Raw genomic sequence first — 23,178 nt, forward strand, 5'->3', positions numbered from 1 at the left:
TGGGAGCAGCCACTTGACCCTGTTCTCGCCAAGGAGACATGAGAAATCAGTGTTGGGGTTGAGAGTGTGGAAGGGTCCAGGCAGGGTTTTATTTCTTAAGGAGACATTCTCAATTGGCATGGGCCTTTGTCCTTCCCCTTTTCCCACTGGTTCCTCAGTTGTGAGGCTGGAGGCGAAGCAGCCATCTTGAGACCACGAGGAGCACAAAAATGGACAGAACCTAGATCCTAAGTTGGGGTATCTGGGGAGCTCAGTCAGTTAAGCATCTGCCATCAGCTCAGGTCATGATCCCAGGGTCCTGGGATCAAGACCCACATCAGTCTCCCTGCTCAGCTGGGGAGTCTGCTTCTCCCCCTCCCTCTGATGCTCCTCCTGCTTGTGCTCTCTCTCTCTCAAATAATTAAATACTTTTTAAACACCCTAAGTTATATCATTGTAAGTATAGTTAATAATACTGTACCGCATATTTAAAAGCTAAGAGAATAGATCTTAAAAAAGTTCCCAACACAAGAAAAAAATCCTGTAACTATATGGGGTGATGGTTCTTAACTAGACTTACCCTGGTGATCATTTTGCAATGTATGCAAATATCAATATATGCAAATATAGAATCATTATGTTATCACCTGAAACATAATATTACATGCCAACTATACCTCAGTAAAAAAAATAAAAAATAAATAAATAAAAACTAAAGTTTTCTCGCCCCACCCCCAGTTTTATTGAAATATAACTGATTAATAAGACTGTATTAGTTTCAGGCATACAATATTACAATTGATATCTGTAGATATTACAAAACGATAAAAAAAAAAACCCACCCTAAGTTCAGTTCACATCCATCACTTCACAGCATTTAAAAAAAAAAAAGTTTCTGGGGCACCTGGGTGGCTCAGTGGATGAGCGTCTACTTTCAGCTCAGGGTGTGATCCCAGGGTCCTGAGATCGAGTCCCACATTAGGCTCCTCACAGGGAGCCCACTTCTCCCTCTGCCTGTGTCTCTGCCTCTCTCTCTGTGTGTCTCTGATGAATAAATTAATAAAATCTTTAAAAAATAAATTGTTTCCTGTGATGAGAACTTTTAAGATTTACAGTCTCAGCAACTTTCAAATGTAAAATACAGGTTGGTTAATTACAGTCACCGGGTGGTACATCACCTCCCCAGGATGTATTTATTTTATAACTAGAAATTCGTGCCTGTTGACCCCTGGCACCTGTTCCCCTCCACCCAGTCCCCCCACTGACCCACGGTCCCCCAACCTCTGGTAACCGCCAATCTATTCTCTTATCTATAAACCTGGTTTTGTGGTTTTGTTTTTAGATGCCTCACATAAGTGAGATCCTACAGCATTTGTGTTTCGCTGACTTATCTCACTTGGCGTAACATCCTCAAGCTCCGTACATATTGTCGCAAATGGCAGGATTTCCTCCCTTTTTATGGCCGAGTGATACTCCACTGCGTGTGTGTGCCACATCTTTATCCATTCATCCGTCCATGGACACAGGTGTTTCCACGTCTTGGCAAAAATCCCTAAGTTGTTTGAACTCACAAACCTCCCAGGGAGCATTCAGGACACACCCAGAACCGGGCCACCTACCCGATCTCCAAGGTCTCCCCTCGAATCAGCCGTAACTTCCGGAAAAAGGAAAGAGACACAAGAGCATAGGATCTCCGGATTTTCAGGTACCCGGAAATCTCTTCAATGAGTCCGAGGTTGGCCTCCAGCTCAGCCGCCAGGTTGTCTAAAGAAAGGAGAGAATATCCAATGAGCTTCTACAGAAATACTTTAATCTTCCCATAACTTCCCATAATGAGGAGTCAACCTATAGGCTGCAGATGACTTCAACATACCCTGATCAAAATGCATCATACTCAGAACAAGAACCCCAAGCCTGTACCGCAAGGTCTGCAAGTCCCTATATAAGTGACCAGTGTTTTTTTTTTTTTTCTCATCCTTTACCTTGTCTACCCTCCTCCAGACACACAGGCCTCCCTGTCATTCTTTAAACAAGCCAGGCCTCCTTCTGCCTCAGGACCTTTGCACTGGCTTCCTCCTTTGCCCAGACTATTATTCTCTCATACATCTGCTTGGTGTGCTTCCTCTCAGCTCAAAGCATCCCACCTCAGACCATAAACCCTTTGAAAACAGCAAACCCCTTATCCTCTATTTCAGAGGTTGGCAAATGACAGCCCAGAGGCCAAGCCCAGTCTGTTTTGTCAATAAAGTTTAATTGGAAAAGTCTCGCCCAGTTGTTCACAAGTTCTCTACGGCTGATCTTCCTCTACGAGAGCAGTAGTTATGGCAGAGACCATCTGGCCTGCACAGCTGAATATATTTATTATATGGCCCTTTATAAGAAAGAGTCGCCGATCTCCGCTCCCTCCGTTACCTCTGCTTTACTTCCTCCTTTCGTAGTGGGATCCACCCCAGGTTTACGTTCTATGTACGATGATGGGCTTATTCGTAAGCTCCATCACACATGGGCTTTGCTTTCTTCACTGCGAGTATTTGGTAAATGTTTGCTGAATAAGTAAACAGAGGGATGCCTTTTTGCCTGCCATGGTATTTCTGGAAACACGGTCCCCGACCTGCAACGCGGCAGGCATGCTGCCTACTTGTTTAAAAAAATGCAAATTCCAGGGGGCATCTGGGTGGCTCAGCAGTTGAGCATCTGCCTTCAGCTTAGGGCATCATCCCAGATCTCGGGTCCAGGGATCGAGCCCCACATCGGGCTCTGTGAGGGGAGCCTGCTTCTCCCTCAGCCTGTGTCTCTGCCTCTCTCTCTCTCTCTCTCTCTCTCTCTCTCAGGAATAAATAAATAAAAATCTTTAAAACACAGAAAACAAATTTTTTTAAAGATTGATTGATTGATTGATTTATGATAGACGGGGGGGCGGCAGAGACACAGGAGGAGGGAGAGGCAGGCTCCATGCAGGGAGCCTGACGTGGGACTCGAACCCGGGACTCCAGGATCGCGCCCCGGGCCAAAGGCAGGCGCTAAACCGCTGAGCCACCCAGGGATCCCCAGAAAACAAAATTTTAATACATAAATAAAAATGCAAATTCCCGCATAGAAACATTAATTTCCAACTTGGAAAATTAGAATCTCGGGGCAGCTGGGGCCAGGACTGGGCTGTGAATTTCAGGTCTGGAAGCCAACGCCTCAAGGGACTGACGTGTGTCTGGGCAGGTGGGTCCCGGCCTGCTGCAGCCCCCCCCAGCACCCCCCCCAGCACTCACTTCCCCCTCGAATGTTGATGATTAGACTTCCGTTGACAACAGTGCAGCCTCGAAGCTCCTGGGCAGACGTCACTGAGTCGATGGTCTTCTCGCCTTCCAGAATGTGGCAGACCTTGGGACAGGGGCCCAGGCACGGAGTGCACATCAGGCTGAAGAAAGAGCGGAGAGAGGGGGTCAGGGCACCCAGGACCCCATGCGCGTGGCAGGTTACACCCCTACCCTGAGGCTGGGTGCTACACCCACGGCACCCTGACATCTGGGCCCAAGAATTCTCCGCTGTGAGGGTGTCCTGTGGCATCCCTGGCCCTCACCCACTTGCTGCCAGTAGCACCTGCCCCGACGGCATGACAGCCAAAAATGGCTCCAAACATTGTCCCCTGTGGGGACCGGGGGCAAAGCACCCCCTGCCAGGCCTCCATGGTGGCAAGCCCAACAGCATTACCCCGAAGTCAGGGGACTCACACTTGCCCCCCAAAACAATGGGGCTCCTGCCATACCCCAGAGGAATGGGATTCACGCTGCCCCCCAGCCCCCATGGAGGATCACGCTCTACCCCGAAGAGACAGGACTCACACCATCACACTGAAGGGATGGGGCTTGGCTGTCACCACAGTGATGGGAATTATTCTGAGCTCACGGGCCTTTCGGGGGGCTTCCACTGCCCCCCCAAGGCAGATCTCAGGCAGCTGCCCCAAGGAGATTGGGCGCTTGCTGTTGTGGGGATCTGACGTGCCCACACCTAGAACACAGCCTCATGCAGAACAGCATGTGACAGCAGCCTGTGGCTTCACTGATGACAGCCGAAGGTCCCCGAATACACAGCCCCCAGGGATCCCTGGGGAGCCAGCCCTCCCCCACGCAGGGTGCAAGGTACATTCTTGGTGAGCGTGGCCCTCGTAGGTCCAAGTAAGACACAGGGTCCGGGCCAGGCAGGGCCCCATCTTCCATCCCTCTGGGTAACGGCCTAAATCCTGTCACTCTCATCCCCCTGGTTCAGAGGTGGGCATGCACCCAAGTCAGCCCAGTGAGGGTTTTACCAGAACTTCCCAGAGGGAGAAACCGTCTAAAGCACTTGGCACACAGAAAACAAGAATCATCAGTTCTTGCTCTGATGACCGCTTTTTATCAGTGGTATCGTCGTTGCTACTGGTGTTGGCTACACACCCCTGGCATGTTCAGTTCTTCAGAATGACCTTTGGGGTGGCAGTCTCAGGCCCTGGCACGGAGCTCCAAAGGCCCTTGGAATTTTCTGCGAGGTAGGAGCATCTCTGCTATGCTAGTGAGGTGACGGGTGGTGGTCCCATGCAACTCTAGGATGGGGGCTGGTCACCCAAAACACCAATGATAGGATTAGATCTGTGGGTCTTTCAGCCACTGGAGACGGAGTTCAATCACGTGGTCAAGGATTCGCTTGATCGCACACCTATGTGATGAGACCCCAGGAAAAATTCTGGATACCCACTCAGTGGCGCGTCCTGGACAGTGAATGCATGTAGGATTCCACAGGGCAGAGCTGGGGCTCTCTCCTTGATAACATGTGCGTCCCTAATAATAAAGCTGCAGTTGTAATATGGGTAGTGTAAGTGCCTGATGGTAAGCTTTGATTGCCAAGGCATCCACTTCCTAAGACATCCCTCTGGAATAAATGTATGGCCAGTTGCAGGACACGTCGGAGCAACACGGCCGATAAGGAACCTGGCTGCCCGGCCATGAAGCTCCCTCTTCCAGAAAGCCCTGGGTGGCCTAGAGAGTTGCCTGCCCGAGTGACCCCACTTCCGTCCCGCCCCAATTCCTCTTCTTATGCTTTAGATTCACCAGTAAAGAGTGATCCCATGAAACCCTGGACAGCCCACTTCGGACCCTAACAAAGGCGGAGCCCCCAGTCCACACTGTCAGTCCTCTCTCTCTCTCTCTCTCTCTCTCTCTCTCTCTCCCCGTGAGCTCACTGTGTGGCCCATGAGGGTGCTGTGAGCACTCTGGTGAGGCCTTGTGAGTCATAACCCTCCTTCCTCAAGGGTCCCAGATGGTCTTTGCTGAAGCACGTGTGGCGATCGTAATGAGAACCACCAGGGCCGGCCCAGCCATAAACAGGGGCCCTGATGGGGAAAGGTCTGGAGCTCGCCACATGCGATGCCTGCCTCCTGGGAGAGCCCTGTGGGCATCCCTAACCAAGGATGCTACCGTTAACAGGCTCGGGACGGACTGAACAGCATGGCTTTCTTTTCTTTTCTTTTCTTTTCTTTTCTTTTTTTTGTAATGTAAATTCCGCAACTTGTTCGAGCAAATTATCAAACCTAAAACGGATACGTGGGATCCCTGGGTGGCGCAGCGGTTTGGCGCCTGCCCTTGGCCCAGGGCGCGATCCTGGAGACCCGGGATCGAATCCCACGTCGGGCCCCCGGTGCATGGAGCCTGCTTCTCCCTCTGCCTGTGTCTCTGCCCCTCTCTCTCTCTCTCTCTCTCTCTCTCTCTCTCTCTCTGGTGTGTGTGTGTGTGTGGGAGACTATCATAAATAAATAAAAATTAAAAAAAAACGGATATGTGAGAACCCCTATGTTTATAGCCAGCTGATGAGAAGTACGGGTGGCCTGGGTACCCCCAAAGCGTGGCTGGTATCTGGAGTGAGGGCAGTCTTATGAAGGACACAGTGTGATGCTCACTGCAGGAGGTGGAGAGGGTCAGAACTGCATTGCAGACACCTGGTTGATACCAGAGCAGCTGGGGTGGAAACCGAAGAGTGACCAAATGTTTGGGTTCTTTTGTTGATTCTGCAAATATTCACAGAGCACCTATTATGTGACAGGTGATATTCTAAGCCAGGGGTCGGCAAACTCCGGCCTGCAGGCCAAAGCCAGCTGGCCACCTGTCTTTACAAATAACATTACGCCAGAGCCCAGACACACCCGTCGGTTTGTGTATCGTCTATGGCTGCTCGCATGCTATAGGGGCTGAGTTGCGTAGCTGCAACAGAGACCATATGGCCCTCAGAGCTGAAAATATTTACTATCTGGCCCTTTGCCAACGCCCGTTTGAAGCTGCAGGCACACAGGAGTGAGCAAAACAGACGACGTACTTTCCCTGTGGGAGGTTATAATGGCCACAGGTTGTTTGCAGCCCATCCCACCAAGAAGTGCGGTTTACTCCCCCATTCAGTGAATCTGGGCTTGGCCGTGTGACTTGCTTTGGCCAATGGGACGTTAACAAATGTAACGCAAGCAGAGGCTTGAAAAGTACTTGCACACACATGGGGGCAGCCCTCCCTGGCTGCTGGGCTGAGAAACCACATGGAGGGAGGCCTCGGCTGCCCATCTACGATATGAGAGGCTTTGCCATGCCATCCAGTCCAGGCTGGCTCGGCCCAGCCAGACAAACCACCCGTCAACCCACGAAATCACTATAAATCATAAATGAGTGTTGTTTAAGGTCACTGAGTGTTGGGTGGTTTGTTACACAGAAAGAGCTGACCAATACACTTGTGAAACATACGGTCAGGTTGGGTTAAAATGAACAAATTGGCAATTAAAATATCAATTAGTGATATCTGAATCATTGTGATATCAGTTGGTGATATTGAATCATTTATCAAATATCATTGATCAGAGTGAAAACTGTGTGATATGGCAAGAAGGAGCTAGATGCTAATTCAGACAGGGCGGTCAGATAGGGAAGAAGGGTTCTCAGAGGAAGTGACTTTTCGGCTGCGACCTGGATGACAAGAAGCCAGCCACACCAAGATCATTCTAGGGGATGCCCCACACCTGCCGCACTCTTAACAGTCACTCAAATATCGAGCCCTCCTCGTGCCAGTAAAGGGCACCCTGGTGCTCCCACCAGGTACCTCAAAGGGACCATAGACAGTGAGGCTTCTTAATCAATCACGTGGGTTCCGAGACCTCTGTTCTGAAACTGTCAGACACCAATTTCCCAGATAAACCACCAGACTGGAAGAAAACATATCTGGTCCTATTTGATATCAAACCACATTAGAAAACGAGGGCCCTAAAGTCTTTCATAAAATAAAAAGCTTCGGAAGGAAAGCTATGGGGCACCTGGGTGGCTCAGTGGTTAAGCATCTGCCTTCAGCTCAGGGTGTGATCCCAGGGTCCGGGGATCAAGTCCCGCATCGGGCTCCCTGCAGGGAGCCTGCTTCTCCCTCTGCCTGTGTCTCTGCCCCTCTCTGTCTCTCTCATGAATAAATAAAATATTTTTTAAAAAATGGAATGCTGGTAATTTTTTTTAAACCAACAAAGTAAAATATTGCTACAACAAGTTATAATTGGCGTCTCTCACTTTGCCCTCCTCCCCTCAGTAAAGGTCCCAGACATCACAGGACGTGCTGCCAGTTTCCCGGGGTTTCAGTTCTAGGGGCTATTGTACCATCAGCAATCGCATCAAAGAAATCTCCTCTACATCTCAGGTCTCGGTTATGGTCAGGGAAGCAAAAAAAATACCTTTTATGTAAAGCCAGTGTCTTTTAAACAAACATCTCAGCGGAAGATGTTAATATCCATGCTTTATTTCAAACATGGAAAAACAAAAACAAAACAAAAAAACCCCAGATACGAATCAAAAGGAATATAGTCGTTTTCCCAACCTGACTGATAAACTGGCCAGGAAAAAAAAAAAGAAAAAAAAAACTGTCTGGCATGCAAAGGTGATTTATAGAAGCCTATTTTTGACCAACAAAGCCACTTGATAGGTTTTATCAAAAACAAGTAAAACAAAACATGTTGTACTTGCAGGTTTCACAAACACTCCAAGAGAGGCTCCTAAGGACTGAAATAAAGATTGTTTTCCTTCCCACCCACTCCACCCGGGGAAATAAAATTTCCCACCAGAACACGCTCGCTTGGCTAATTCTCAAGTCTGAAGAGGAAGATTTTTTACGTAAGCAGATCAGCTCAAGGCCCCTTGACGTGCGTCTGTTTCTGATTTGGTTTTTGTTGTTTTGTGAGGTTTTTTTTTTTTTCCAACCCTCCGCACAAAAACCAGGAAACAGATTTTTTAAACTTGGTTACAGCCCTGAGACACCGAAATAGCTCATCTGAGAAGCTAACAACATGAACAAAAAGTCTGTGATGTGCGTAGGAAATCTGACTCACCGCCGAGGACAGAAAACCGTATTCCTCACCCGAACAGGAGGAAACAGTCTGATGGCACCGTCCTTCAAAAAGAGGTGAAGTCCTGAGAATAGTCTAGAATGGAGTCTCTTCTTCCTTGTGATCCAGGCTAATCTCAGCTCGCTGCCTGGCTCCGGGGTGCAGAAAACGTAAAAACCTCAGCTCTGCTCTTGGTTGTAACGCCTGGGCAGCTCCATCACTGCGGACAGTCCTGTCCACGTGAAGGATTCTAGCAGAAAACCAAGCGCTCCTGCTTTTGCATCTTCTATTCCCAAAGCTAAGCACAGGAAACCTTTATAAAGGGGTGTGCAAAGGTGTTGAAAACATTTACCTCTACTCTCTCGTCCTTTACAGAAAGCTAGTCGACTCCTGCTCCAAAGGCCAGGATGGAAACAGGAGGCAGAAACAGCATCCGACAGACCCAAGAAGCTGGCCACTTGCTCGTAGCCAGTTAACTCCTGCGTGTCACACAGTTTTAACAGGTGCCACCCCCACCGCCAAGCCCGCGCCGCTTCCCCCTCTGTGCCGCACCCCCTCCCTCCCCGGAACCTGCGCCCAGGACTCACTTGCTGGAATTCATCGTGTAGCCAGAGGGGCACTCGGGGATGCACTTGTTATTGTGGATGACGTACTGGTGGCAGCCCTGTCTCCGGGAGTTCTTGCATTTGTTGTGCAGGTCCTGGCAGAAGCTGAAGTTCACGCAGCGCCAGTCTTGGAAGTGGTAGTACGGGGGCGGGCAGGTCTCCACGCACCTGCCATCCAGGTAGAAGTTGCGACAGGCCACGCACTTGGTGGGGTCGTCGGGCTCGGAGCAGTTGCCTAAACACTCGCTGTGGCAGCAGAGGCCCTCGGCGGTGCAACCATGCGACTTGCAGATGGTCGGACAAACTGGAGGGGGAAAGAAAACAGCTGGTCAACAGCTTCGCCCAATTGCTGTCTGCATAGACGGCAGGTCTGGGTGAGGGAGTGCAAGCCAAACAAAATAGTAACGGGAAGAGTCTCACTTCTACTGTACTTGCTCCATGCCACGCACAACTAACAACTCGTGTCAGCCCCCGAGCCAGTGGCGTGCTCCTCGGTGTTTAGGAGCACTTCGGGGGGCACCTGGGTGGCTCAGTGGGTGAGCATCTGCTTTCAGCTCAGGGCGTGATCCCAGGGTCCGGGGATCGAGTCCCGCTTCGGGGTCCCCGCAGGGAGCCTGCTTCTCCCTCTGCCTGTGTCTCTGCCTCTCTCTCTGTGTATCTTTCATGAATGAATGAATTAATTAATTAATTAAACAATTTACTTAAAAAAATATTTTATTTATTTATTCATGAGAGGCAGAGACATAGGCAGAGGGAGAAGCAGGCTGCCCACAAGGAGACTGACGCAGGACTCAATCCCAGGAACCCGGGATCATAACCTGAGCCAAAGGCAGGCACTCAACCACTGAGCCATGCAGGTGCCTCAGATGTTTTGCTTTATTTTGAATTTACTTTTTTTTTTTTTAGATTTTATTTATTTATTTATGAGAGACACAGGCAGAAGGGGAAGCAGGCTCCCTGCGGGGACCCGGGACCCCGGGATCACGCCCTGAGCTGAAAGCAGATGCTCAACCACTGAGCCACCCAGGTATTCCTGTCGCCTCCGTTTTTTTGTGTTTTTTCTTTTTCTTTTTTTTTTTTTTTTACCAGATTTTGTTAATTATAAGTCTACAGCACATAAACTTCCACAGCGGCTTCTTTAATCACCAGTTCACGAATGTCCTGTCAGTGTGACCGTGGGCTCCAGCAAGCTGGCTCCAGCACGCTCCTACGGGACTGGTAAAAACAGACGGTATTTTGTCCATTTCCTCCACGTTACAAGGGGGGAAACCAAGGTACAGGAAAGTTAAGCCAATTGCCCAAAGGTCATTTATCACTTCAACAGACATCCGATCGCCTCGATCTAAACGTTGCAGCCAAAGAACAAGGAAGTGCAGGGCCCAGGTGGCCACAGACCCTCCCTGCGGCGCTGCGCAGGGTCTAAGGGAAGAAGCAGGTTAGTCACTCACTCACACAGCTGGGCAAGTGCCTAAGCAACAAGCACGGAGCGGGAGGTTAGGGGAGGGGTGTTTCTGGTCCCTGCAGGTGGGGAGGCCAGAAGTTGGCCTCTGATTTCATGGCCCGGGGAGCTCCTGGCTCCACACAGCTGATCTCGCCTCCCCAGGGCTGGACTCTGGCCTGGCTTCCCCCAGCAGCTTGTCACCCATCCCCTAAATACACACACCCCCCCCTTGATTTCAGTCTCTCAGCATCCAGCCTGGTCCCTAATAACCAGCCTGGTCCCTAATAACAGGGCCTCCCTTCCCAGTCTGTGGACAAATCTGTCCATGGACCAGGGGCTTCGCTGAGGCTGGACAGACCTCGACCGTGACCCCACCGGTCCTTGGAGTCACTTTCTTCGCTCACACACTCTGCAGGGCCTGAAGCACACTTTGGACGCTGGTGAGTGCTACTGACCCCAAGCCCCTCTGGCTCTTTGCTGCAGTGACTTTAATTAAGGCCCCAGCGGAGCCCAACAAATCAGCCCCTGCAGCCGCGTTCCCACAGGAGCAGCACCATCTGATGGAACTTTCTGCGAGGACGGGAATGTTCTCGAGCTGCGCTGTCCAACACCAACACGGTAGCCACTACTCCCCTGCGGCTCTCGTGTGTGGTTAGTGCAATGAGGAACCAATTTTTTTTAATTGTGGCAAAATACACACAGCATAAAATTGACCGTCTTAGCCATTTTTAAGGGCACAGTTCAGTGGCCCTTAAAAGGGGCCCAAGGTATAACCACCACCACCACCACCACCGCCGCCGCCGCCACGGCGACCAGCCATTCCCTCCATCCATCACCAAACGTCCTCCTCTTCCCAGACTGAAACTCTGTCTGTATTTAGGACACTGATTCCCAGGCACCGGGGTGGCTCGGTGGTTGAGCGTCTGCCTTTGGCTCAGGTCATGATCCTGGGGTCCTGGGATCAAGTCCTGCGTCGGGCTCCTCGCAAGGAGCCTGCTTCTCCCTCTGCCTGTGTCTCTGCCTCTCTCTTTCTCTCTATCCCTCATGAATAAATAAATAAAAATATTTAAAAAGTAAAAATAAATAAAATCAAACACTGACAACCCACCCCCTGCCTAGCCCTGAACTCCCCCCATCTCCTCTCTGTCCGTGTGGACGGGACTCCTCTGGGCACCTCCTGGGAGTGGAGTCATATACCACGTGTCCTTATGTGACTGGTTTATTTCACTGAGCATAATGTCTTCACGACTCATCCATATTGTACCAGGTGTCAGAACTGCTCTCCTTTTTAAGGCTGAGTAGCATTCTACAGCGTGCATATACCACATTTTATTTTTTCATTCATCCATCAATTGGCACTTGGGTTGTTTCCACCTTTTGGGGCATTGTGAATAATGCTGTGAAGATCATGGATACACAAACCTGTCTCCAAGACTCGGCTTTCAATTCTCCTATGTGTACACCCAGCAGCAGAATTGTTGAATCATAATGGTAATTCTATTTTTAATTTTTTGAGGGACTGCCATACTGTTTTCCACAGTGGCTGCACCATTTTACATTCCTAGCAAGCGTACCCAAGGGTTCCAATTTCTACTGAAGAATTAAACTTTTCATTGGATTTCACTGGGTTTTTTTTTTTAAAGATTTTATTTATTTATTCATGAGAGACACGGAGAGAGAGGCCAAGACACAGGCAGAGGGAGAAGCAGGCTCCATACAGGGAACCCAATACAGGACTCGATCCCAGGACCCCGGGGATCACACCCTGAGCTGAAGGCAGACGCTTGACCACTGAGCCCCCCAGGCATCCCTGGATTTCAGTTTTAATTTTACCATAGGTAGCTACTGGCTCCTGCATTGGACAGCAGAGGCTTTGAGAATGAAAATCAAGTCCTTGCCAAGGCTTCCAAGGTCCCTTGTGGTCTAGGCCCCTTGGAGTCCTTCTCCTAGACTCAGGCAGCAACCATTTGGGTCTCCTTTCTGCTCCCCCCCACTGTACACACACACACACACACACACACACACACACACTCCTACCTGAGGACCTTTGCATCTGCTGTCCCCACTGGCTGGAGCGCCCTCCCCATTACCTTCCGATGACTGGCTCTTCTCGTCCTTCAGGTCCCAGCACTTTAGAAAGACCTTCCCTGACCTCCCCACTGGAAGTCACTCCCCCCTTCTTAACCATGTTCTAACACAGTATCTGATGACATTTTTCTTATGGTATTTATCACTCTCAAAAATTATACTGGCTGTTTGTTGACCATCTGTCTAGGAGGAAGGCTAGAGGGCAGGCCATGTCTGCTCCATTCACAGCACCCGCTCCTGGGACACCCAGTCCTAAGACGGGGCTTCCGCCAGCAGGAGCTCAGGAGGCACAGCTCCAATCACACAGAGAGGAGGCAAAAGGAATGACTCTGGAGCAGTTCCAGGCACCCAACTTTTAGCCACTGGCCCAAGAATGCATCCAGGACTCATCCCCCAGTTGCAGGTGCTCCACAAATATCATGAATATTTACATGCAAATGCAAAATTTGGAGCATCTCTGCATGGTACATATTCTGACTTTTTACTCTATTGACCCAGAAAGAACTAATAAGTTATAACAGGATAAAGGCAGGTGGAACATCTGGGTGGCTCAGTGGTTGAGCACCTGCCTTCAGCCCAGGGTGGGATCCTGGAGTCCAGAGATCAAGTCCCTCATCGGGCTCCCTGTAGGGAGCCTACTTCTCCCTCTACCTGTGTCTCTGCCTCTCTCTCTCTCTGTGTCTCTCATGAATAAATAAATATTTTTTTAGAAAAGAAAGGAAGGAAGGAAGGTAGGTGGGTGATGGAAGAAAGTCTGTGTAGGTTTTTTAGGGATTACGTACCACCCATTAGATTTTCACTTAATTCTAACAAAGACTCCAGCAGAGAGAGGGGTAGGTACTGGTATCTCCATTTCACATTGGCCAGACAACAGGCCCTTTTGAGAAGCAGCAGGGTCAAAGCTAAACCCTTGATCTTTTGGCTCTGAATCTGATATTCCTGGGTCTAAAGAATCACCATGGCCATTCACAGGGTCCGTGCAGCCAAGGGAAGAAGTGACCCTCATTCAGCTTTGGCAACACGGCGCCCGCCACCCCACAGGCCCACCATAAAGATTTCCTTAAAGAAGCAACAGCCTCCCTTTTCTTGTTTGTAAAATGGGGACAGTTTGTAAAATCCCTTAGCTTCTCACAACTAAAGATGGTGTGGATAAAGCACTGGATTCTTTGGGGTCCATTTCCATTTAGATTTTCATTTAGATTAGTTTTTATTAAGTAGGCTCCACACCCAGCATGGAGCCCAACATGGGGTTTGAATTCACCACCCTGAGATCAAGACCTGAGCCGAGATCGAGAGTCAGATGCTTAACAGACTGAGCCACCCAGGCACTGGATTCTTTGATCAATGGGTAGGATTGATACAAGTTAGCTACTACGGATACTATTATCATGATCGCCATCGTGATTAATGAACCGTCTGCAGGGACCCAAGGGCTGAGGGTCAATGGCAGGAAGCAATATTTAAGGCAGACAACAATACCTAGGACCCACAAAGACCCCACCCTCTGGGAAGGCACATGTGAGAACAGGAAGGGCTCTATTTCCTGGGCTGGGGCTGTGTCTGAGAGTCAGCCCTTGAGTTCAAAAGAAGCATTAGCAAAGACCCAACAAAAACTTCCCAAACACATAAGCCTTCCGGCCTAGACAATGCCAAGAAAAAATACTCCACACTTGCACACAAGGCCGGAGGCTGAGAGCAGGAGTTTCCAACTCTATGCTGGAGCCCACCTGAGAAGTACCTCCAGTTCCAGCACAGCAGCCGGCAGGCTTTTTCCGCAAAGAGCCACAAAGCGGCCCCCGAGAAGGTGCATGCGTGCACAGGCATGGTTGTGCCCCATAAAACTTTTACAGAAGCAGGCAAGGGGCTGGATAGACTGCCAGCCCCTGCTCAGGGAAGCATACCTGTGATTGAGTTACCATCCCTATCAGGGCCTAGACTCCGGGGGAGTCAACATCACCTCATAGATGGATACGCTGTAAGTGACTTTCCTCCACCAGCAGACATAACCTCCCAGAGCTGCCAGTGTTGTGGCCCCAAAGGACATGAAGCGCCCTATAGCTAACTTTGCAATTCTATTTCAGCTACGACAAATGCTTTGCCCTCCTGCAGGTCTCCTCACCAAAGAGTTAAAAGGAATGGACTGACTGGTGGTGTTCCTTTGCCTTCTTTTTTTTTTTTACTTAAAAGTTATGTTTTTAACTTTTGAAGACTATGTTTTGATAACGATAAGCCACCTCTGGGTGTCTCCCATTCTGTTTCCAAGTACTTGATCTTATTTAATAGAAATGCCGCTGGGCCAGCCTCTGCGGCCCCCCACCCCTCCCCAGGCTGAATTATGAAAACCACAGGTTGTGCAAGAGGAAAAATGACCAGATGGAGGAGGGGGATGACTCTCTCCACGACCTGTGCTCGGCCGCCCCCTCTCATAAACACCAAATGAGCCCCAGCCCCAGCCCTCTGAGCCACCCCCCACCCAGCCTGTTTCTGTTAAAGGCAATAGCAGCCTCTTTGAGAAAATGTCAAGCAGTCCGGGGGGGGGGGTGGCTGCCCACTTTCCCAGGACAGGTGCAGATGCACGACGTGTCATAAGGAACATCCACCCAGATCCCCCAGAGACACCAAGCACCAGTTCCTCCTCCTCCAAACACACGAGTTCCCTTGTCCATCCATCTCCCTCTTCCCCACATGGTGCCGTGACCGCTGGCCTCAATTCCCTCCCACTTCTCCCTAAAGGTTCCCAAAAACCCCTGGCCGCCAGTTACGCTAAAAGCAGCAGCCACAGCCTTCCTGAAACTTTACCTCAAGTGGCTTTCCCACTAGGCCGTGTTGAGAAGCTTGATAACTGCACCCTACATAAATCCATGAAGTGAGGAGGTGGCTGTGTCTGATTCCTCTGATTGGATCCTAGAAGTAAGTGCAATGCTCCCCAGAGGGAGATGGACAGGAAGGTCAACTTATTTAGGAAAAGGTGATTCAAAGCGAAGGAGGCAAATGCAATTTGACCCAGTATTTCTCCTGCTAGGAACTGCCCTGCAGGTGAGAGAGAACCTGGGTACCAAGAAACCTGGAAAAGGATTGGCTTCACCCTACAGGACCAGTTGGGTTTATAACAGCAAAGGACTGGAAACACCCGAAAAGTCCATAGCAGGAGACCATGAGAATCAATTACTGGGGCTCAAGGAGTGGAATAGTATGCAGCTGTAAAAAAAAAAAAAAAAGACGGCATTCTGATGTTGGAGTAAGTCAAACAAGCAAGATGCAGAGAGCAGTGTCTAAAGGATGTAACTCCTTTGTGGAGAAAGGAAAGAATCAAACAAAGCAGGAACGCAAAAACCAGGGCAGCTCATTTGGAAAATAGTTTGGTAGTTTCTTACAAAGTTAAACGTATACTTCTTCTTCTTCTTTTTTTTCTTTTTTTTCAGATTTATTTTAGCCTGGATGGCTCAGCGGTTGGGTGTCTGCCTTCCACTCAGGTCATGATCCTGGGATCTAGTATCGAATCCCACATTAGGCTCCCTGCAAGGAGACTGCTTCTCCCTCTGCCTGCGTCTCTGCCTCTCTCTGTGTCTCTCATGAATAAATAAATAAAATCTTTTTTAAAAATTAAAAATAGAGGATCCCTGGGTGGCTCAGTGGTTTAGTGTCTGCCTTCGGCCCAGGGAGTAATCCTGGAGTCCGGGGATCAAGTCCCACATCGGGCTCCCTGCACGGAGCCTGTTCCTCCCTCTGCCTGTGTCTCTGCCTCTCTCTCTGTGTGTGTGTGTCTCTCATGAATAAATAAATAAAATCTTAAAAAAAAATTTTTAAAAATTAAAAATAAAAATAAATAAATGGGGGGGGCAAGGAAAGGACAAATGAAACATACACCCCTCTGGAACGGACACAAGAAATATGCCCCAAAACTGTGGGGAGGGGAATGAACTTGGAATAGAGGGTAAGTAGGGCATCCTTACATACCAGCAAATTAGGTGGGGTAGGTTTTGGGGGTTTGTTTTTTGTTTTTGCTACATATATGTACCTTTTAAAACCGACATGTATTGAAAACACACTTTTTTAAAAAAGATTTATTTATTTATTTATTTATTTATTTATTCATTCATTTATTTATTTATTTATTTATGATAGACGGGCGGGGGGGGGGGGCAGAGACACAGGAGGAGGGAGAAGCAGGCTCCATGCCAGGAGCCCGACGTGGGACTCGATCCCGGGACTCCAGGATCGCGCCCTGGGCCAAAGGCAGGCGCTAAACCGCTGAGCCACCCAGGGATCCCCAAAACACACTTTTTTAAAGCCTCTAGCAGGCAATTAATAAAGTACTGTTGATCAATTATACAGTTCTACCCCCAAATACACCAGTACCACTACATTAGAATAGCTGCCTGCCTTGATTGGGAGCTTTTACAAACATTCTCTTAAGATCACTTTTGCCTTTTAACAGTCAAAGCAACTAAATAAGAAGTGTGGTCCTAGATCCAAAACAGGGTCGGGGGTCGGGGGGTGGGGGGGGGAATAGTATTGATGAAGACAACACTGGCAGGAGGGATGAGAGTTCTACACGAGGCTGTGGATTAAAATATTGCATCAGTGTTAACTTTCTGACCGTGCTCATTACACTGCAGCTGTGCAAGACAATTTTCTTGTCCGTAGAAAACCACTGAAGAATTACGAGTAAAAGTAATTTTAAGTCCGCCTGCGACGGACTCTCCAAAGGTCCAGGAAAAAGAAAAAGAAAAAAGAAAAAAAGCAGTATATAATGAATGTACCTAAATGCTTAGAGATAAAAACAAATGGGGGAAGATGTAAGCAACTAGGGAATCTGGATACGATTCCTGCAACTTTTCTGGAAACTTGAAAACCACATCAAAATAAAAAGGTTAAAATAAATCCAAATAAAGAGGGGGAAAGGCTAGCGCAGGCTGTTAGAAAAAGACAGCCACCCTTCTTTCTCCCTCTTTGCCTTTTTAAGTTCAAATCGGTTTCACGTTCCTTCATGAAGCAGCTATATGGTAAAAAGCAAAACAAAGCCCAAGGGGAAAAAGCCACTGTGTTTCCATAGCACGACATATGTTAATAACATTTTGGTACATTTCTTTCCAAAGCCTGTAGTTGGGGGGGGGGGGAGAAAAAAAAAAAAAAGACACACACCACTCAAGATTTATTATTCCCCAAATTACTGCTTTCCAGAAATTTCCAAACGGAACAGTTGCGTCATGGGCCTGCAGACACATTCCCCACAGGGCCCCGTGGCTCTCCCTGAAAGTGTGAATTTTATAAACTGCAGAGTCATGCACTCGGTCTGCATCCACAGATCCTCTCCGCCGCTCCCCGCCCCGGACGCCAGCCCCGGACCCCGGGGCGGTGGAGGTTCGAACCCCTGGGGCGCCCCGGCGTCCCGAACGCAGGCAGCCGCCCCCCTCCCACCCCCTGGAATCCAGTGGATGATCTGAGGGTGCAGCCAGCTGGGTGGTCGACAGACGCTCTGCGGAGCGTGCGATCCACTCCAAGCGACGACCGCAAGGACGCGTGTCCTTGAAGCAGGGCAGCTCCCGCTCTGCTGCCCCGACAAGGCCGCCCCCACGCGCGCCGACCGATCGGCTTTCCAGATGCCTTTGGAGTCCAATTGCGAAGCTCTTAGGAGACCTACGGCGCGCGCCGGTCAGGAAGGGGGCGGGCCCGGGGAAGGGGCGGGGCAGCGCTGCCCGCGCAGGCAGCCTCGGGATTGGTCGGTTGCGGGCAGCTGCGCGTGTTGAGTTCCTCACGGGCGGGCCGAGGGCGGGGAGGCCCCGCCCCCTCGAGCCAGCGGCGGCCGCGCGCCGCACAAAGCCCGAGGCGCCCGAGGCGCGGTCCGCTCCGTGGGATCCAGGCCGGGCGGTGGCGGCGGCCGCAGCGCCGCCCTCGCGCTCAGCCAATAGGCGGGCGTGTTGCCGGAGCTGTGGCCCCGCCCCCGGGCGCGCGGGGCTCCGTCGGCCCGACTGGCGCTCGGGCCGTGACCGCCGCCGGGCGGCCCGCGCTGGGGGGGACGGGGGGGGGGGGGGCGCCCCGGGAGGGCCTCCCGGCCGTGCGGACCCCACGGGACGGGCCTGCAAAGACCCGACTCGCGGAAAAGCTAAAAGCAGCGGTGCAGCCGAGTGCGCGGGCCGCCCGGGCAGCCACCGCGCGCGAGCTGGGCGTGTGCCCGGGAGGAGATCGGGTCACCGCGTGGCAGCGCCGGGGGTGGCCGAGGGGTGCCCTGGCCCCGGGCCTCGCGCGCTCGGGGCCCAGAGAGGGGCAGCGGCTCCCAGGGTCACAGCGCGCCCCCTCCGGACCGGAGGCCAGCGGGAGTGGCGAGGGCAGAGCCCGCGGAGCCGGACGGCCGGACAGCCGGACAGCGCTGCCCCGGACCCTATCCCGGGTATTTCCAGCCATCACTCGCCCAGAAAACCCAAGGCCCTACTCCTAAGTTACACTTCTCAGGAAACCTACAGGCTGTTTGGGGGATGCCTTCCAGCCAGTGTTCCCTGTAGACGTGAAGACCTCAGACCTTGGGGGCTCGGCGTGTATTCGCAGTTCCAGTAAAGCGAGGCCCCCATTAGGCATGATCTCTAACCACCACCACCAAGAATGCAGTTTAAAATGTGAATTCCGTCTGCAGAATACAACGCTCAACCCACAAGGGTTAGAAGATATTAATCCCATTGCTCAAACAACCATCTCCTTCTGAGGCACAGAAGGGCTGCCTTGCTAATGCCAACCCAGCTAGCAAGCAGCAGGGGCAAAACCCGAGCCCAGGTCTCCCGGGGAGAATGGGGCTGCGGGTGGCATCACGGAGTTCTGTGGGTTCTATTCACCTGTCCCCCACCCTGGCCCACCTGGATCGGACCCCTCGTGGGCATTGGTATGCAGACGTGAATAGAGACACTGCCCCTCCCTCTCTCTCTCTCTCTCTCTCTCTCTCTCTCTCTCTCTCTCTCTCTCTCCCAACATGCACAACAGACAGGTAAGCTCTGAAAAGGAGGACCTTGCCTGACCTACACTGGGTCCCAGAGCCATGCACACAGTAGGTGCACAGTAAAGCTCATAGGAGGTAAAAAAAAAAAGTGGGGGATCAGGTGACTGACTGGCTTTATCCCATGGGGGAGGGACAGTACGTGCAAATGCATGAATCATCGGGGCTGCCTTTAGGGAACTATAAACAGTTCAGAGTTGATGAAGGGCAAAGTACAGGGAGAGGCATGGGAGGTCAGGGCAGACAGGAAAGTTAGGGAGCCCAGGGGCTTGGACTTTGCGCTACCGAAGAAGCCGAGGAAGGGCCTCAACCAGAAAAGACAGCATCGGATCCAGGTTTAGGGCAATTTTCTAGCTGTCTGGTGGACGGCTGAGCAAGGCAAGGGCAGAGGCGACTGGAAGGAAGAGACTGTTCTGAAACCACCAGGGAGGTGGAGCCTTCAGGACTTCTCTCCCAGATGGTTCCCAAGTATCTACCTCGGGCAGCTGGGCACGACCCATAAGACAAACGACAGACAAGGAAGCTGGGTGCTCAGACTTCCCTGACCCGGGCTTGAACGTGTGCAATCGGGAACGTCAGGGCCTCTGCACTCAAGTGATTGTGCCTGTGCTCGCTAAGCCACTCCTCAGCCCACACTCTTGCAAGGTACAAGGACCCCTGCTTGCTTGTGGTGGGCATTTTTAAAGTTTTCTCCATTTGTGTATCTAATACATACACGTGGTAGGCGGTTACTCTAAGAGTAATAACTTTTTAAAAGCTGTTTCCACCTACTCAGATTTTTTGCTTCCTGAGCCAAAGTAAACTTTACAGGCTCTTCGGAAGTTAGCAATGACAATGGCACAGCTTATGAGATTCAGGCATAGCTGCTCTTCGGGGCAAAATCAGAGCCTTAATCTCTTCCACGAGGTACTGATCAATCTAATAAAATAAGTGCTTAAAACACTGAGTGAAGAAATTTCAATAACATCCCCCAAAAGTATTACCAGAGCTGTCTATATTTCTTTTATTGGGTTTTAAATTACATTTCTATTTTCATTCTTAATTTTATAATATCTGTCCTTCCCCCTCTTTTTTTTTTTGTTACCTTACTTTATAAATTCTTTGGAAAACAGCACTATCCTATAAACTTTCTGCATTGACAGGAAAGTTCTGTATCTGTGCTGTCCCAATTCACGAGCCACATGCAGCCACGGAGAGCCGGAAATTTGACTAACGTGACTGAGAAACAATTTTCACGTGGCTCGTGGCTACCTTCTTGGGTGTTGTGGCTCTACAAGACCCAGCTCTCGAATAGGACAGTTCTGTTCTCTAAATCACTTTGCCCCTGTTAATTTATCATTTCCTTCTTCTGGTGTAGACCTGTTCTATTATTCGTCATGTCATTTTTGTGATTTCTGTATGTGATCGCTTACGGCCCTGCCTTGGTCTCTGCACCCACTCCGCTGCCTTCTAAAGAGTCTATCCTTACAGCATCCAGATCCTCCCAGCCCAAGTTAAGAGTTATGTTTTGTGTTTAATCATCACATGGTAGGAGTTTGTTTCGCATGCTTGTTCAGTTAAGCTTTTAAAAATTAATTTCCACTTACATTTACTTGTAGCAACAGATTAGGGCCAGTGCAATGTCTGCTTTTTGGACCCTGTTTGGGGTCCTTTTTGGTTGTGGGGGTTTTTTTTGTGTGAGATTTAATAGATAATCTCTCTGAATATTCCAAGAGCACTTTAAAATGTGTATCAGTCGTAGAGTACAAAGTTCAGTCTGTATCTGTTATCACGATCTTATTTGACCACATCATCCAAACTCCTTGTTGCTTAATTGAGGTTTATCTACATGATCAAGACGGTGTTTGAGGTTCCCCAAAGGTTTCTCAATTCTTGTGCTTCCTACAAATTACTCTCTGAAGTTTGATACTTTGCTAGTGGACCTTCAGTAAGGATGGTCCCTTCACACAATGCAAAACCTCTCCTTTCCTCCCTACTAACACCTTTTGCCTTGAGTTCCTTCCCTATTTTTCTCCGTTCCACACACGGTCAAGTTTTCCGTATCATTTTTGGCATTAGGTATAACCATTTTCTAGTGGGGGGGGAGGGGGGGGGAGAGAGAGAGAGAGAGAGAACTGCAGCCTCCATGGAAACAAGGAAGTAGAGATGGGGAATGTCAGAGTTTGAAATCTGTCACAGTGGAAGGTCTCAATTGTAAGGAGGGTTTCCCGGGGACAATCTCCACCATAAAAAAGTCCCCTCATTCACATGACTGATGGCTTTTCAATAACAAGTACACGAAAAATTAAAAAAATAAAAATAAATAAATAACAAGTACACGGTGGTCTTGAATGTACACATTCGAGTTTCCCGGGAGCTGCTACACACGTGAGCTAGCAGAGTTTAGACCCAGCCACAGGGAACGGGGAAAATCTTCTCGACTTCTCAAGGACAAAAGTAAACAGCACAATGTACTGCATTTCTGCAGAGGCACACCACAAAGGAGAATAGAGTTAACTCTGAAAAAAAGAAAACACACCTATATTGCAAATTCCATCGTGACCAAAGGAGAGAACTCGTGGCGTATTTCCTGATTGAGATGGTCCCTAAAGCCAGTCTGGCTGCTTTATTTTCTGTCTAGAAAAGACCAGAAGCTCCAGGTGTCCTCTCCACGCCAAGAGCCCCTGTGGCTGTTTTGGGACACTACAGTGTGTATGCCTCCAACACTACTATGCTATTTGGGGTGGGGGGGATGGAGCTCTCTGATTTGGGGGAAAACCCATTTCCTGCCCATGTATATTCCAACCCCAGAAAAGAATGGCTTTGCGCCTTGGTCACTGGATCCTCAGACTTCACTAGCTCTGCAGATCCACTTCGTAGCCCTCCATCTACCTGAGCAAACAGCCCGGACACCTGCAACTCCCTGGCTCCACCTCTATTTACGCTGCCAAGTCTGGGCACACGCTTAGGGAAAGTGCATGAAGGAAAATAAAGTCATGGGAATGCTCTCCCGTCACACTGGATGCCCGGTACCATCTAAAACTTAGATGGGGAGTTCCTCAACACCCACACTAAGTCACCTTTTCTCTTGGTGGTGAGAAAGCTTATTGGCCTCTTTTACACACATGCTATGACCACAGAGGGACGGTGCTTCCCCACCAGGATCAACAACATCCACGCCCTCGCTCTCCGGCCAGTATTTATTCACAGGTGGATTGTTTTCGGCACCATGGAGATGCCCTGGAAACCCCTTCGACCTTTAGAGATGGGCTGCCTGACTATGAACTCTTTGCTTCTTAATTAAAAAGTTCACTAGGTAGCACAACACATCCTGATGCCAGGCCCCCCGCCCCCATATCCCTTTAGGTCCCTTCAGTCCACAGATCTGAGCACCTGCTGAGCCGCAGGCACCCTCCTGAGCTCCGACACCAGCTGGGGAACAGCAGAGACAATTCCACACCTCTCGGGGAGGCGGCCGAACGGCTCAGGAACATTTAGTTTACGTATCAAGAACATTGAGTTACCACTGGTGCTGATACTCTAGGCAAAGTTCACAGGGGGCTGTTAATTTCCTTGGCCGGTTATTCTGGAAAAGCTCAAGTGTTCCTTTCTTGGACTCAACGGCCAAAGAGCTAAATGCCGTCTTCTGGGGGAACCCTGTCCTGCCTCAGCCCCCACGGGCCCCCTCTCCGGCCTCACCGTGCAATCAGGCTGCTGTACAGCCAGCCCGCCCCACATC

The 23,178-nt window shown here is 50.1% G+C and overlaps 1 protein-coding gene across 2 annotated transcripts in view; it reads right to left on the minus strand.

Annotated features, from left to right (window-relative positions):
* The window catches only part of INSR (insulin receptor), a 136,619-nt gene that overhangs the window by 42,876 nt on the left and 70,565 nt on the right, over positions 1-23,178 (minus strand). For both annotated transcript variants that reach the window (XM_055343358.1, XM_055343359.1), the window contains exons 3-5: positions 8,929-9,250; positions 3,243-3,391; positions 1,599-1,743 (exon numbers count right to left, since the gene is read on the minus strand). In XM_055343358.1, the coding sequence (XP_055199333.1) occupies positions 1,599-1,743; positions 3,243-3,391; positions 8,929-9,250 (616 nt within the window). The remainder of the gene's footprint in view (positions 1-1,598; positions 1,744-3,242; positions 3,392-8,928; positions 9,251-23,178) is intronic.

Source organism: Nyctereutes procyonoides, unplaced genomic scaffold, assembly GCF_905146905.1.
Source record: "Nyctereutes procyonoides isolate TBG_1078 unplaced genomic scaffold, NYPRO_anot_genome, whole genome shotgun sequence".
Taxonomy (NCBI): domain Eukaryota; kingdom Metazoa; phylum Chordata; class Mammalia; order Carnivora; family Canidae; genus Nyctereutes; species Nyctereutes procyonoides.